This window comes from Sinohyriopsis cumingii, chromosome 17 (assembly GCF_028554795.1).
Source record: "Sinohyriopsis cumingii isolate HCF-2022 chromosome 17, ASM2855479v2, whole genome shotgun sequence".
Classification (NCBI taxonomy): domain Eukaryota; kingdom Metazoa; phylum Mollusca; class Bivalvia; order Unionida; family Unionidae; genus Sinohyriopsis; species Sinohyriopsis cumingii.
Window position 1 is genome coordinate 35,491,905 of NC_142977.1, and position 16,690 is coordinate 35,508,594.

The 16,690-nt window shown below is 36.9% G+C and overlaps 1 protein-coding gene across 1 annotated transcript in view; it reads left to right on the forward strand.

Moving 5' to 3' along the window:
* LOC149778419 (cell division cycle 7-related protein kinase-like) overlaps positions 1 to 16,690 on the forward strand; it is a 61,804-nt gene that overhangs the window by 33,379 nt on the left and 11,735 nt on the right. The window contains exons 8-9 of the mRNA XM_089939244.1: positions 3,108 to 3,385; positions 12,454 to 12,536. Coding sequence (XP_089795370.1) covers positions 3,108 to 3,385; positions 12,454 to 12,536 — 361 coding nt within the window. The remainder of the gene's footprint in view (positions 1 to 3,107; positions 3,386 to 12,453; positions 12,537 to 16,690) is intronic.

A 16,690-nucleotide genomic window follows, 5' to 3' on the forward strand; every position in this document is an offset into this window, starting at 1 on the left:
AAATCTGTTGCTTTCGAAAGCTAAAAGTGCTACCTATGAAAACTTTAAGCAGTAAATGATGTTAAAAGACAAGAGGGGCAAATAAATCATTGTTTATTGAATTTTTAGCATGTTGGTTGTGGATTTCTCTTTTTCTGCTTGGATTCCTCTTTTTCTCCACTTGGATTACACTTTTTCCTCGTCAGGGGTTGGCATGTATGCATACTAGCAAAAACTATGGAGAAATGATTGTTACCAAAAAATCAGGATAATTGGTTCATCCGTGTTTGTTTGGATCCGGGTTTCATCTTAGAATTATTGAAATTAGTCAGGGAACCGGATTAACTTTACAGCAGCACCCCGGACACTTTGAAAATCACCTATTTGTTCATGCGAAGTGTCTGCCTGATCAAACTGTTGATTATAGAATTTTTAAAAATGGCATGCAGAAAGTGATGCATGTTTAAGATGAAAGGGAAAATAAGCTTCTTGAAAAGTGTTAATAATCAACACAGAAGAATAAAAAGAGTATTTAGATTCTTGTGAATAAAAGCTGGAAGGGAAACAATTACATTTAATGGACATCATGTGCCATTTTGAGTATAGGGAGATATGATTGCCGTCGTCTTGTGAAATGGAAAAGAATTTCCAAGAATTATGTCAATTTGAGAGATAGCAACAAGCCACTGAGCTGCATAGGGTTTGGAACTAGAGGCTGTGCAACTGTACTAGTGGTAAATAAAGTTTAAACGTACTTTACTAACTTTTACTCCTTAACAGATGGTCATATCAGCATTGGGCTTCATTCAATGACTTATGATATCTAGTTGGTCCTAAATGAAAATGGTGCTTATATGACTTTTAATGCAGTTGCCACAATGGCCATTTTTAAAATCATATCACTACTTCTCTTGAAGGCTAATCATCTCAGCATTGTGCTTTCAGTGAAAGACTTCTTATGATGAATCCAGTATCCGATATGGCCACTATGGCAGCCATCCTGAAAATCACCAAAGAACATGGGGTTGCCAACAAACAACTTGTGATATCATGTTGGGTCTAAATGAAAAGGGTGCCAATCTGACATCCTGGTTGCCCACCAAAGCAACTAATTTAAAAATTTTGTTAATGCTGAAGAATATCAGTTAAAAAGGAAGGATATGGTCTTATGAATTCCTGGAAAGTCTTTTCAGACCATTTTATGCTGGGAGCCAGTTTAGTTCAGTTGCTATAATATCAGAGAGTTTCAACACTCAGCTGCTGAAAGGATGAAATGGTCTTATCTGGAATTTCATAAAAGGTCTTTCAGCTTCTAAAGTATCAGTCCCTTATATGCAGGGAGACATGGTAGTTCAGTTGGTAAAGTGTTGGATGAATAATCCAAGGATTATAGGTTTGATACCTGCCCATGCCTGTTAAGTTTGGCTGCCAATGTCGATGTGGCAGGCACTTAGCTAATTGTCAACAGTGTATTTAAAGTGGCATTAAAAACCAACAAACAGCATTATGTACATGTATGCATTCTGCTAGAGTTATTCCATTCTAGTACCGTACATGAACGGCTGCCAAAACATCATTTTTGGGTGATGTGACAGTAGCAATGGTAGTATGGGCACTGGAACGTGCAGGCAGGCAATAGTTGTCTTATCTTGCTAAAAAGGTCCTAGGTTCAATACCAAGCAGAAACCCAGTATGGAGCAAATTATTGAAATTACTTGTTTAGCGCTAGGGTGTCAATATTTGTAGTAATCAAGGTCCCTAGATTCATCAACCATTGTATAATAATATATATATAAGTATATAGTCTTAAGAGTAAATCTCCTTAGGCCAGTGCTTGGAGTAATGTGACGGCTTATCTGAGGGCCAAGGTCTAAACTTGAAAGAATTTTAGATACCATAATGGCTGTAAATCTTGGGACACGAAAAAAAAGAGTTTTTTTCCAAGTCCTAAGAGGTAGATGCATGTGAAAAAATAAACATTCTCAGTGTCCCAACACTTACTAAACTGTTATAAACTACTATGATTGCTTTTGTTATTATTTTGCATGTGCATATTTTCTGATTTCTCCAACATGAAGTTAAATAAAGGTAAATAAAGACTTCGTAATTCATGGGACAGTTCGAGTTTACCTGGGAGACCAGGCTGTACTATAATGTACAGTACTTACACATTGCAAATCCTTGTTTATTCCCAATCATATTAGATGCAGATTTTGCTTTATTCATTCTTTTCAACCAAATTGCATTCTTCCAGATAACACTTCAGCTAGTCAGTAATTGCTGTTTCATTTACGTTGATCCATGCGCTCATGAGTTAATCTTTTTCAATGATATAAGCGATGCTTCAAATTGAGATAATCTTTATAAAGAGGTACAAACATCCAATTATGCAAGCACAACCAGCGTAACTGTTACATGTTCATGAAAGATTGGTAATAATAAAGGCTAAACTTCTGAATATAGATCAGCTAAGATCATCATCAATCTATTTTGGTTTTGTGCTTTGGCTGAACAAATCACAAGTTTCCACAAATTGGAAAGCTGGATGTTTCAGCATCTCCTTTGTTTATAATTGGCAGATTTTTCTTTTGTTTTCTGATAGCAATACAGGCCAGTTTATCATTAAAACCCTCAAACTGGCTTGGGTTAAGAGGGAATTTTGACTGGCAACTATGCCATTACTTTGCTGTGTAATTGCCTTTCACTCTGTAATATTAGCACGATTACTATATTTTTGTAAAACTGGGTTATACCATTTCTGTGTAACAATATTACATGCCAACCCCAAGAGAGTTATACAGGTAACGCTTGCTAATATAAGTTTGCCTAAATAAATGCAGTTAGTAGTTAGCCTCATGTATCTAGTTATGCCTTCACAGACTTTTGGGTCTGCTTATATATGGGTCATGCACTTTTTAGCATTTTTACCTATTCAGTTTTGGGGGTCAGCTTACGAGCACATGGGTTTATATGCAAGTACATAAGGTATGTATTTTGGTAACACTTTTTATATTCTTTTGTGTTTAATTAGAAAGAAGTGACTTGGTTATTGTCTACTCTAGGAAAAGTTAATAAGGTAACTTTAAATTGAATTTGTTGTTGATATACTGTTTTCGTTTGTATTTCAGAATACAGATTGTACCCAAGAAGCCAGACATAATTCCACAAGTAAAAACAATCCAAGTTCTAATTTTAACAGTAAACAATACACACCTCCCACCCCAGGACTTGACAGTAAGATTTGTACCAAGAAAATGAAGTCTCCACGTCGAGTACTGCTGGCTAAAAGAGCCTTGATGGTAAAAGAGAAAGAACTAGTTCTTACCAACAGGGGTCATTCCACATACTCTGCAAGCCACTGTCATTGTTTCGGCCTCCCACAGATCTGCTCCTTTTGTATGGCAAGGTGAGGAATCATTTGAAACAGATGCCAGTGTTGATTTGCAGAATTGTTACAAAAATTTCTATACTAAGTTTGCTTTCTGAAATCAGTTTATGAAATTCTCAAAATCATTTAATTGTTAAAATGCAGATTGAGATTTTGTATAGGCATGGGTGAGGGGAAACACACATTGCTCACATTGATCAGAGGGTTTGATGTTCATCTGCCAAAGTATGCTTTAAGTCATGTGGTCTGGCATTAAACTCGGAATGACTTTCGATGATATTTTTAATGACGTGGGTTTTTGCCTATTCATTCGAAGTGGAATATAATTATTTATAGCATTCAAGATTCTAGGTATTGATTTGTTCATACTTGGAATATATGTGTCAAGTGATGCCATTGTTTAAGTCGTTATATTGTTGTTCTTGTGGGGTTTAATGCCATTTTTCAGCACACGATAGGCTATACATGGTGGCCAGTATTAGTGGTGGAGGAAGAACCCGGGAAAACCCCGGAAAGAACCACCAACCCATGAGAAGCTACTGGCAAGCTTTCTCTAAGTCGTTATAAAACTACTAAATTTAGCATTACGTCATAGCACACTGTACCTCCAATAACATCTGTAAGTATTAAACATATATTATAATGCACATAAAATATTTGCTAGATAAATAGACAGAAAAAAACGTTTTTCTTGCAGTTGTTCAGTCTCATGTTAAGGATACATATTGATCAATTGTTTATGATTGGCTAAACTTGTATCCAGTCTAAAGGACTTACTTCTGATCTGATTTTTATCAGACTTAGAATCGGTGCTTATGTCGTTAAGATATTCCATTTCGATAATGGGTAAGATGCACACATTAATGAGGTGGACAGGAATCAGATTAGCTTGAACTGAAAATATGAAGGAAGGGTAATATCCCTCCATTTAAATAAAGGTTGAGAATGATTATAGGATGGATTTAATAAAGAAGTAAAGGGAGTATTTGGAAATATAAGGCAAGATTTTCAAGCATTCTGTTGATTTTTCAGTTTCGTATGTTATGTTAGAACTTTACATGAATTCCTCAATTTCACACCCTTGAATGTGCCTTGTGCAGAGATGCAGCCAGGATGCGTGAATGGGGGAATAGTGAAAATTTTTACAAATTGATGCAGTTGGAGAGCAGTGATGCAGGAGATCTCCCCACAAATCAGTTTAAAGTTGCACATATACAAATGTAATATGCACAGTACACAATATTTATTTAAATGTTAACCCTTTAAAATACATGTCATGATACTAGTCATGCTACTGATAATCATAGCACTTGATCTGACATCTCTTTTCAGGTAGGCAACTGTTTACACCTCTGGGTTCTTCTGCTTGACATCATTGCTTGTTAAAGTAAATTTGATTGGATTGCCTTTTGACATCATTGCTTGTTAAACTAAATTTGATTGGATTGCCATGATGCACCCGAGCATTCTGTCATAGCTTGAACCTTGCCTCAAGGACGTTTTGCAAATGTTTGTTTAAAATATGGACTACAAAGATGACCAAAATTTAATTCCCAACATGGGTCATCTTAGGTGACAATTTCATTCAGCAAATACTGGCTAAATGATAGTGATGATGACAATGATTCTTAAAGTTATGAACTATATCAGATTATTGGAGCTTTGCAAGTTTTAATGAAGATACTAGTGAGTGATTTTGATGTTGAATATGAGTCTGATGCTGGAAGGACAAAAACAGATGGCATGCAGGTCAACCCTCTTTCAGCAGTATTTAAAATTAAATGTAGAAAAGGCACAATACCAAAAAAATTAAAATGCAGACAATTAAAAAGTAGAATGCAATTTTCATTTCTTTTCACAAACAATCTATCCCTGTTGAATCTTGTGCTTCAGAAGTGTATAGCCCTATAAGGTTTAAGATAAACTGAATAAATAAGACTCTAAAGTGAAATTAAAAAGTAAAGGTATTTATTTGATCAAAATATTTCAGTCTTAAAAACGATAATATACCATTGATAGGCTTGAAACCCAAATATGGGGCCCCGAGTGGCTGAGTGGTCTAAAGCGCTCTCTGTTACGGATCACTGCCATATCACCTCTGTCTGCATGGATTTGAGTCTTGGATTCAGCCAGTGTGGGTATATGAGAAGGCTTGCCAGTAGCTTGTTGTGGGTCGGTGGTTCTTTCTGGAGGTTTTTCCTGGGTTCTTCCTCCACCATTAATACTGGCCACCATGTATAGCCTATCGTGTGCTGAAAAATGGCGTTAAACCCTACAACAACAACAAAAGAAACCCTAATACAACATTATGGAGCAGATAGTAAATCTGGCATAACCATAGATTTAAGAAAATGAAACTTTGGCAGAGCTTTTGTTGGTCAAAAACTTACTTGGGATCAGCAGTATTCCCCCCCCCCCCCCCAGTACCTATGAGCTGTGGAAAATTGTACATAACAACCATAAAAATTAGTTTCCCAGCTTGTTAAGCTGGCTATGCTAGCTATGCATGTACCGCTTTAGACTGCAGACTATCATGTCCTGAAAATAGCAGTGGTGCAAGGTCTGGGACCTGCAGTTTTTACAGTTGGACGCAAGAGGTAAACTTGTCCAAAGTCTATCAGACCTGCCACTTTTCCCAAAAAATGAAAATTAAAAGTATTTCTCTTCAGTCTATGAATTGTTTCTTAAGCAAAGTACAAGAAGTTAACAAATATATGAAAAATTACCTACAAGCAATGTTACTTGATGCCTGCTAACACCATTGCTGTGTACATGATAGTCAGACTGGATAAACGTGTATAGAATTGTGTGAACGAGGATTTTTACTCTCTGAATTCGTGAAGCCTTCCACAAAAGTCTAATCTCATTCAATGGGGCTTCACCTTATTAATTGGAAAGAGATAAAATTCCAAAGTCATCTGCTTGAAGCTTTATTCAGTGAGTCTCAATATTTCTGATGTAATGGCTGGCTAAAAAAAATGTGTTGCATGACTGGTCCTATACCATAAGGTTGAATTAGCCACTGACTACAGCTCTAAAATGTGAACCGACCTGCAATACGTTGTTGTGATCCAATGAACATAACAATCAATATGAGTCAAGAGTTTATTTTTTTAAACTCTGGTTTCTCATCAGTTGGCAAATCCAAAAACCTTAGGAACCCAAAAATAAAGAAAATGGACCCCCAGCGAAAAAGAATGAGCCAAACAAGGATGCATAAGTGTGACAAGTGCCATGTTCGCACATTTAAAAAAAAACACTGGAAAACAAATTGGTCATGAATCAAATATGATCAGGAGACAGGTAAAATATGTTCGACCTTTTTAAAGTTCCCTGATTTAGCTTACAGGTCCAGCACCATATGCCATGGTACAACAAAATTAAAAATTAATTTAACTTCACTGATGTTAATCTCTTCAGTGATATTAATCTCGAGTCCAGTGACAATATAAACAAAGACCATGGAAGACTACTGAACATTGAAAGTTAACTACACTGTTTAAAAATAGCAATTTTTTTTCATTTATTAAAGCTTATACATATAACTATGCTTTTGTATTGAATTTGATGTTCCTCACAACAGCTCAGACCTGTTTATGTGTTTGTTGGACCTGGCTCTTTCAGAGGTGACAAGTCCTGGACCGGCCACCTATCAACACTATTTTCAAGTCCAGCCCTTGAGCCACTTCAGGATGATGGCAATCCCATTTGAAGGTCTTCCTCTCTTTACAGAGATACTAGCAGGAAGTCCAGTCCTTAGGAGGGCTCAGGATGATGGCATCCCCATCTTAAGGTCTTCCTCTAGAGATACTAGCAGGAAGTTCAGTCCTTAGGAGGGCTCAGGATGATGGCATCCCCATCTTAAGGTCTTCCTCTCTGGACAGAGATACTAGCAGGAAGCCCAGTCCTTTGGAGGGCTCAGGATGATGGCATCCCCATTTCAAGTTCTTCCTCTCTGGACAGAGATAACAGTCCAGTCCATAGGAGGGCTCAGGATGATGGCGTCCCCATTTCAAGGTCTTCCTCTCTGGACAGAGATACTAGCAGGAACAGTCCAGTCCTTAGGAGGGCTCAGGATGATGGCGTCATTTCCATCATAGCGGATGTGTTCTTGGAGGAACTAGTGGCTATGGTCCCTTCTCCTCCATTGGGGTCCCAAGCTCCATCATACCTACTAAGTGCTGGTCTCGGAGTCTTAGAAAGTTGCATCCTTGCTAGCAGTGTCTTCATGATTTCAGAATTTTAGTAGGAGCTCATCAAGCCCTTATTTCATGGATAATGGTCAGGTATCACAGATAATGTGTTGGTCCATTACTTCATAAATGGTTACTATCTTTGTTTCATGGAACAAACCCTAACCAGCCTTACGAGGATTTGTGTTCATATGGACAGGACTGACCAAATCTCGCCATCATAACAGCTGTTTTGGCCAAGACCTTGTTAGCTGGCCTTAACCTCTCACCTGGTGACTCCAAGTGACTGCAGACTTAGCTCCCCTTGGGAAACTTTACTTGTGCTCTCTATCAGCTTGGATCACCCAGGTATGTAATTTGAACCATCATATGTAGTGGTGGATAAATCAGAAACCATTTTTGTGTGTGACAGAGTTGTAATTCTTGACTTCTGAAACCTACTTATTTCAATACACTGACACATCAGATTGGAGTCAGAAGGTGTAGTTTTTCAGTGATTTTCGTCCCACGAAGAATCAACCCTTTCCTATAAACAAGCTGGAAATGTGGGCAGTATTTCTAGCTTTGCAGGGGTGTATCAACTTCATAAACCAACTTTGCATTATGGACACCTCACAAAACATGTCAGTAATAGCATACCTCAGGCTTCAGGATGACATAAATGCCCTATTAGGGAGGTGTGGAAATTCTATTTGAGTTTGCCATATTTTGGTCAAGAGGAACATACAGATAGTCAATCCATAGGGGGTTATTCATGCCACGCTGAATGGTCTGTACACCAGTTGGTAGCAGTCATTTTCCAGCTGGGGATGAGAGCTTTGGTAGACTTGTTCGTAACCCCTTTTTTTGTCTCTCCTGCACCAGATCAGAGGGCCTGGGCAGTGGATGGTTTCAGTTTAAAATGAGATCATCTGTATACATGCACCTTCCCACTTTTCAAAATGATTCTGCAAGTGTTCTACCAGGTCAGGATCTCCACTGCTTGTATTGTCCTTGTAGTCCTTCTGTTGCCCAAACAGTCTTGATTCAGCAACATACATGACCTCTTACTAGGCTGGACCAGGGGATTACCACAGAGAAGAGACCTGCTGTCGCTTTACATGGGAGTCTTTTCTTCATAGCAGGCTGCACACTCTCCATCTTCATGATTGGCTGCTCTCAAAGTGATCCACTGCATCATCCAAGCTAGGAAACAATCTACTGAGATTTATAATGCAGACTGGATAATCTTCTGTGATTAGCGCAGTAGTAAATGCATTGATCCTTTGAGTACTGTTCCAGATTTTCTGAGGAAAGAGAATGTTCAGTGTACACTATTAATTGGTCTGCATCAAGATCCCAAGTCTCTGCTTTAGCTGTGCTCGGGATGATAAAGATAGATTCCTTTACCCATTTAAGGCTTTATGGTTTTATTTGGCTTCTTCTAAAGGGAGAAAAGGAAGGGTCATACATGTCTCATCCCAACTAGTAAAAGTTCCTCTGATATTTTGGCATCCACAGTTTTCAAGTCATTGTCCTCTCTATCAACAGAGCTATCATTCCCATGCTGAGAGGGACCTTGCTTTGAGGAGAATTAAAGCCCATAAATTTAGAACTATTGCTACATCTTAGGCCATTTTGATCACTCTTTGGTTATTGTTACGAGAGTTACCCACTTTTGGTCTCTTACTACTTTCTTTTACCTTCAATTTTTTGTTATTTTCTTGAGCCCTATATTGATGGCATAACTTGTGCCGAAAAATCAGAATAATTGGTTCATCCGTGTTTTATTTGGATCCGGGTTTCATCTTAGAATTAGTGAAATTAGTCAGAGAACCAGACTAACTTTACAGCAGCACCCCAGATTCTTCAAACTACACCTATTTGCTCATGATAAGCGTCTGCCTGATCAAACTTTTGATTATAGAATTTTTTTAAATGGCATCCAGAAAGCAATGCATGTTTAAGACGAAAGGGAAAATAAACTTCTAGAAGAGTGTTAATAATGAACACAGAAAAATAAAAAGGAGTATTCAGATTCTTGTGAATAATAGCTGGAAAGGACACAATTACGTTTATTGGACATCACATGCCAATTTGAGTATGTCTCGTGGTGGGAGATATGATTGCCGTTATCATGTGAAATGGAAACAAATTTCCAAGAATTATGTCAGGTTGAGAGATAGTAACAAGCCATTGAGCTGCATAAGGTTTGGAACTAGAGTTTGTGCAACTGTACTAATGGTAAATAAAGTCTACGCATACTTTACAAACTTTTCAGTTGAACATAATGTTTATCGAACTTTTAATTGCGTTTTCCAGCTTTACAATAGCAGTTATTGATATTTTGTTACACCTTACTGAAAACTGGTCAGTCTTACAGAAAAAAGTCAACTGCCTTACTGAGATGGACTCAGCAGGGTTGGCAGGTCTGCAAAGAGATTGTCTTACAGTATGGTCTTCTTTATCTGACCCCATCAGCAAATCTCAGCAACATAATGGATAAGTTTTTCAGCAAGAAGCGAAAAAAAGAAAAGGATGTAACTGATGAATTTTCACCAGCCAAGAAAAAGAAATGGGATCAAAAATACAGGAGTGATTGGGAGAATCAGTTTGCTTTCATTCGTCCATTGACTCATGGGACCTATCATATCTCAATATGATGTGGTGGTCTAGATGATATTAATAAACCAGCATTCTCAAAAGTCAGAAAAAACAGAACTAGCCAAAGAGCCAGCCTGTCAGCATCAACCCTGGAAGATATTCTTGTTAGCAATTTGGCATCCAAGGACAAATAAATGATGAACTTTTGCAGAAATGCAAATCTGCACCATACAATGGACTGAAATAACAAAAGTAAACATCTTTATCATGATAAATACACCTTACTCTTGTACCTCCTGACTTTTTTTAACCCTGCCTCCTGATTTTTACTGGTGATTTGGGGGTAAATTCCTGATTTTGATTTTTGCAATGTTGGCAGGTCTGGAAAAGCAATGCAATACAGTAAAACCTGTTATGAGAGACTGCCCCTTTAGCCAACCAAAGCGGTCTCTCAAGACAGGTGGTCTCCCATAAGTGGTGTGTGAAAATAGGCTGGTTTCCAGTGTCATTAGTTCGCTTTATGGAAGAAGAAAAAATACCCATACTCACTGTACATGTATCATATCCTTTATTCATAAATCTTGTTAAATATTGCATGCATTCCTCTCAAAATAACTTAAAAAAATAAAGATATACATTTTCAAACAGCATTTAAACATTACATGAATTTTGTTCTTTCTTCCAGAATTTTTCTTTGTTTCATCAGAGGTTCTGCCACTTTTATTAGTGTTGATGTAATAACAACTTGATCTGTTTTGGTTTTGATCAGGTTTTGGGAAATGTGGAATAAATATATATATTATGTACCAGTGAATGAAACCAAAAGACATAATTAACTCGTCAAGAAATAATACATTTATTTTGAGACGAAGTTTAAATCACCAGCATTATAGCTTGATAAATAAAGGTTGATACCAACTGCACCCAGGTAAACAGATGGTAGCTTGGTGAAACACTGTAACAAAAGAAATTTTTAAAAAAGAATCCAGAAATGATTCAAACTTTCAAGTATTAAAGACAAAGAGCTCATTCACCCCCCCCCCCCCACCACCACCACCACCCCCCGGCATTACGGATTAACTGGAAAGACAGTGTACTCAACCCTACACTGAAGCCCTTTCAAACGATTTCTCACTGGGACATTAGGACTACTGGCATTGTGTGGGTTTTCACAAAGATAAAAAATACAAAGCTCTAAATTGACTGCATATTTCCATCATTACTCCCTTTGATTAAAAAATAGTTAATCTTACTGGCTATTCACATGACTTTTGCACTACAGTGGCAGTTAGTGACTATAGTCTGGTTTACTGTAGTTTACAAATGTCACCATATGCTGGACTTTTTTGTACATTTCACAAAACTGGTAGCTAGCTATTTTTAAAAAAAATACCTTATTAGGACAATCTTTACTGTTTATGTGGTTGTTGTTACAAAGGATTAATCAATGGTTAGTGGTGTTTATCTTGCTATATGGTTGTTGTTCAGCTGTAGTGTTATTTAACGTGCACTTTGTTTGCATACTATATGTATCCTGAGCTCTCGTGTTGACAGAGGATTAGATCAAGGTATGTTGTGTCGATCTGTTTTTTTGTGATGATGTCATTCATAGCAGTGTCTAAATGCATATTTTGCCAAGACATCGCGGTCGCGTTCAGCAGGTGGTCACTTATAACAGAACGTTTTTATAATAAAATCGACCCATGCATTATGATTGTGGTCGGAAATGACAGGTTGCTCATAACAATTTTTATTGTAATAGCAGGCAAATATTATGTAGAATGAAATTTAATTTTATCCCTCCACCCCACCATACACACACAACTACATATCGCTTCTCCTGAGCAAAAAGTTGTACTGAAATGCGGTTTTCACCAGAAGATGTTTTGTTGGTCCTAAATGAAAATGGTCCTGCTTGGACATGTGGTCTTCTTGAAAACCTTATTAATGCTACTTCTGATGAATTGATGGTCATATCAGCCTTCACATGCCATTTTGAAAATCTTGTTATTGCTGTTCCTGAACAGAAATTGATATTAACACAAGATTTTCAACAGAAGATCCTGTGCTTTAGGTGCAGTACATGGACATAATAATTTGCATTTATGGTTGAAATGTTTGTTCAGGAAAGTCTGGTCTTATCACATTCAAGAGCATGAATTATGATCAGATTTTGCAAATATTAGTTCAACAGGAATGGTGTGCCTAAAAGTTTGAAGGATGCAGGTGCAGAGGTTATTTGGTGGTGTGTTATTAAGGCTGTGGTGAAACAGCTACAGACAAGACAATAAATTTATTTTCATCTTGAAGGGGACAGCAGCAGGCTCCAAGAGCTGGGACACCTGGCTTCCGATCACCAGAAGTTCTCATGAGATGTCCAGAGCAGTCCACAGGTAATTTATTTTCATTTATTTCATTAAAAGTCCTCAACACTGTATTCTCCCTTATTTGCTTTAAAATAAAACTGAATAAATTTTTAACACTGGGAGTTTAGTTTAATTGAAAACTCTTGTTCAGACTGATTTCTGATATTTGTTGCTTAGCTTCTTGATGCAAAGTCTGAAACAGCCTGGGCTATTTTCACAGCATTTTTGGGGGTATCTGCAGTCAGGTTATCCCCAGTGGTTTAGCTTGTCTGTACTAAGTAATGAATAGGCTAGGCTGTACATGCAACATTATTGGGGTTATCTGCAATCAGGTTATCACCATTGGTTTAGCTTGTCAGTACAAAGTAATAAATAGGCTAGGCTGTGCACACAGTATTGATGGGGGTATCTGCAGTCAGGTTATCCTTAGTGGTTTAGCTTGTCTGATTAAAGGAATGAATAGGCTAGGCTGTACACACAACATTGTTGGGGGTATCTGCAGTCAAGTTATCCTCAGTGGTTTAGCTTGTCTGTACAAAGTAATAAATAGGCTAGGCTGTACACACAACATTGTTGGGGGTATCTGCAGTTAGGTTATCCCCAGTTGTTTAGCTTGTCTGTACAAAGTAATAAATAGGCTAGGCTGTACACACAACATTGTTGGGGGTATCTGCAGTCATTTTATGCCCAGTGGTTTAGCTTGTCTGTACAAAGTAATGAATTGGCTAAGCTGTACACACAACATTGTTGGGGGTATCTGCAGTCAGGTTATCCCCAATTAATGTTCTGATTTCCTGCCCTTGCATCTTACTTTATGCTTGGTATCATCATGGAACTTGGTCATTGTGTTAATTGGATCATTCTGAACCTCCCAATGGAATGTAGGTCACAATAAACTGTAGTCCATTGTCATTTATCTGGCAAAATCCATTGCATAAAATTTTGTTGAAGCAATGTAAAGTAGAATTGTTTATGTGTGTGAAAATACATTAGAGAAAGGTGAAAATGCGTTAGACAGGGTTCATATGGTCTTGGAAGGTCTTTGGCGGTTTGGGAAAAATGAGTTGGCATTTTCAAGGCCTTGAAAGTTTTGGAAAATCAAGCAGATTTCCCTGAGGTCTTTAAAAGTCTTTGAAAATTGAAATAAACTCCAACATTTTAATTTCTTTCCATAATCACAAATAAAATTGTCCAAGGTTGTTAGATTCAGATGTAGAGTTTTCCTGGTTTATTTCTTTTGATAACCCGTTAGTTTCATTTCATCATTAGTCTTTTGAATGTTGTTTTCTCATATAACATAACTTGTATCCAAAATGTTAGTGAAAATAGGTCTTGGCAATCTATGTTTTGTGGTCTTTGAAAGTTTGGGAAAAGTTTTTGAATTTATCATTCCGAATTCTGTATGAACCCAGATTAGACTGACCCCTAATCATGATAAATTACTTAGTTTCCATGAAAAAGAAGTGGAAATGATACAGTAATCTTACTTTTGTTAGTATTCACAATGTATCTTTTTAAAATAGACCAAGTAGGCAAAAAACTGTAGGCAAAATAAATACAAAATATAATAGCCATCTGGGAAATTATTAGGCAAAGGGGACAATGGCCAGCACTACTGGGTATATAGATTAGGGCTTGAATTACTGTAAAACTCTTAAACGTCTAGATGTTAATTGTCATCATAAGGGATTATATGTCTCTTAACACGATCGTATTGGGTACAAAATTAGGCGCAGGATAATGAAGTCAGATTAATGAGTGAATAATATGGCTGTTTCCCGTATTTGTTATAAAAATAACAAACAATATTTCCCCAGGGGTGTAAGAATGAGAGTCAAAAATACCCTTAATGCCAGAAGGGGGGGGGGGGTCAAATTAAAAAAATTGTGGTCACTGAGGCACAAATTAGGGTAAAGGGAAACAGATTAGGAACATAAGACTGTTGGTTAAAACTGTTTTAAATAAGTAAAGAACTGTTTCATATCATTTAATCATTAGAACATATAGTTGTAATTATATATTATCTTTCATAATTTATAGAGGGGGCATATAATCAGTTCCCATATCTTGTCAGGCATATCCCATCATATCCTTTCAGTTGCAGATTTTGTTTATAACTCAGTAACTTTTTGAAGGACATCATGGATTTACACCAAAAATTCACTTTGTGGCCAAATACAGGGATGGCGGCTAAACCCTTATTTCATGATAATTGGGGTCCACAAAATGCCACTGTGTCATATATCAGGACAGATAACTGCAGAATATATTGCATGTTTATCTTCTTGGCGACATAAGACACTAGCGTGATGCAGCTGCAAACTTTAATTGATGGATATTAAATGAGAAATACTGGATATTGAATGAGATATACTTCATGCAGGAATAACTTCTTGGGCAGAAAACCAGGAATTGGTACTTGCATGCAAAAGAAAATTAGCAGATGAATTGTATAAATAAAATACTCATGTACTCACCAATCAATCTCATTGTGTTCTTAGAAGTAATTTCATTGTAAAAATGCTTTTTAATAAAAGCCCACATAATTTCTAAAAATTTCTCTCCTTCACTATATTCGGAATCAGATAACTGAATATCGTGTTAATAAACTCTAAGTTATGAGACATATGTTTGGAAATATTTATGTATGCTGGATGTGTCCAAAGGGACTGATTTTGACCCACCATATTTACAGTGTATATTGGGACACAATAAAATAATAATTAAATTTTTATCTTGTCCCAGAACTTAAAGTGAATTTTTGTTCCCCTACATTATATGTCTGAATACATAGGAACCCCTGTACTGCATGCTGCAATAAAATAGATGGATACAATGTTTATTTAATAATAAAATGAAAGAAACTAACCTTGTACTGTTTTAATTTGTTCACTTTTTTGTTCTTCATGAGCAATTTATTAAGGGCAAAAATATATCCACTAACTCTGTAATATGAAGTGTATGCATCTATGGTGTGTATCACTTTTATCAGGTAACATGACACATGGGTCATTGACATGAATATAGAGAAACGAATCTTGTTTATTTGTCCTCAGAGGTTTGAATATTATCAGACTGAAAACTGGATCCAGAAAATCACAAACGAGAGATGCAGAGAAATATCAGTCTGTCACTTGAAGGCACCTGTCATTCATGCATGAACATGGTGTAAAGTGCAAAATAACCAAGAGTGTGCTATATCCAGGTTAGCAGTATGACAGTATCTTGCAAATAAAAATGTTTTTGCTTGCATGGTTTACAAAAGGTATTATTAAAGCAAGTTAATGCTGTGTATATTATTTACCCCGTAACCACTACATTGGCCTGTTGGAGAGAGCGTCTGCCTCTGATGCAGTAGGTGGTGGATTTGAACACTGGCCAAGTCATACCAATTACTTTAAAAAATGGAACTAAGGGCTGCCTCACTAGGTGCTCATCTTTAAGAGGTTAGTTTTAGGACTGGTCGGCCTGGTGTCAGGATAATGTAAATGTGTAGAAAATTGTGCTACATATCTGCAGCATGATGCCCCAGTGCTAAACCACCACACTGTTAACATCGTATCAATATGAGTGAAAAATTGTTGAAGCTACATTAAAAATCCAAATCACACATCAGATATCAAATACAAAGGTTATTTTATTACAAAGCGAGCTGACCATGGAAGATGAATGGATTCTTTTAAGTGTGCAGATTGTTTATTTTTATTTTTATTTATACAAAGTCGGCTGATATAGGGAAGCCAACTTTGCTTCATTTTTACCGGTATTTATAGAAATTTTGAAAATAAATTGAAACAGTGGAACAGTTTTTAAAGCAACACAGTCTAGTACTTTGTGCATGGACATTGATGATCCAGCGCTCAAAAGATTTGGAGTGAAAAATAAAAATCAATAAATTTTTGGAGGCAAGAAGAGAAGATGATTTCACCAACAACATGATCATTAACATGGATGAAACTCCAGTGTACTTTGGTCTCATTCCAGGACAGACTGTTGATCAGAAGGGGGTTAAAAGTGTGAGAATTCATTTAACTGGTGCAGATAAAAATGAATATTTATCTTGGCGTGGGTGAGCCAAAATAAATACTCGTGCACCTAAAGGATGGATCATATGTGTACAGGAGAAGGATTGGGTTGATGAGGTGATACTGCAGTAAAACAAAAGAGTTTTATCTCATATA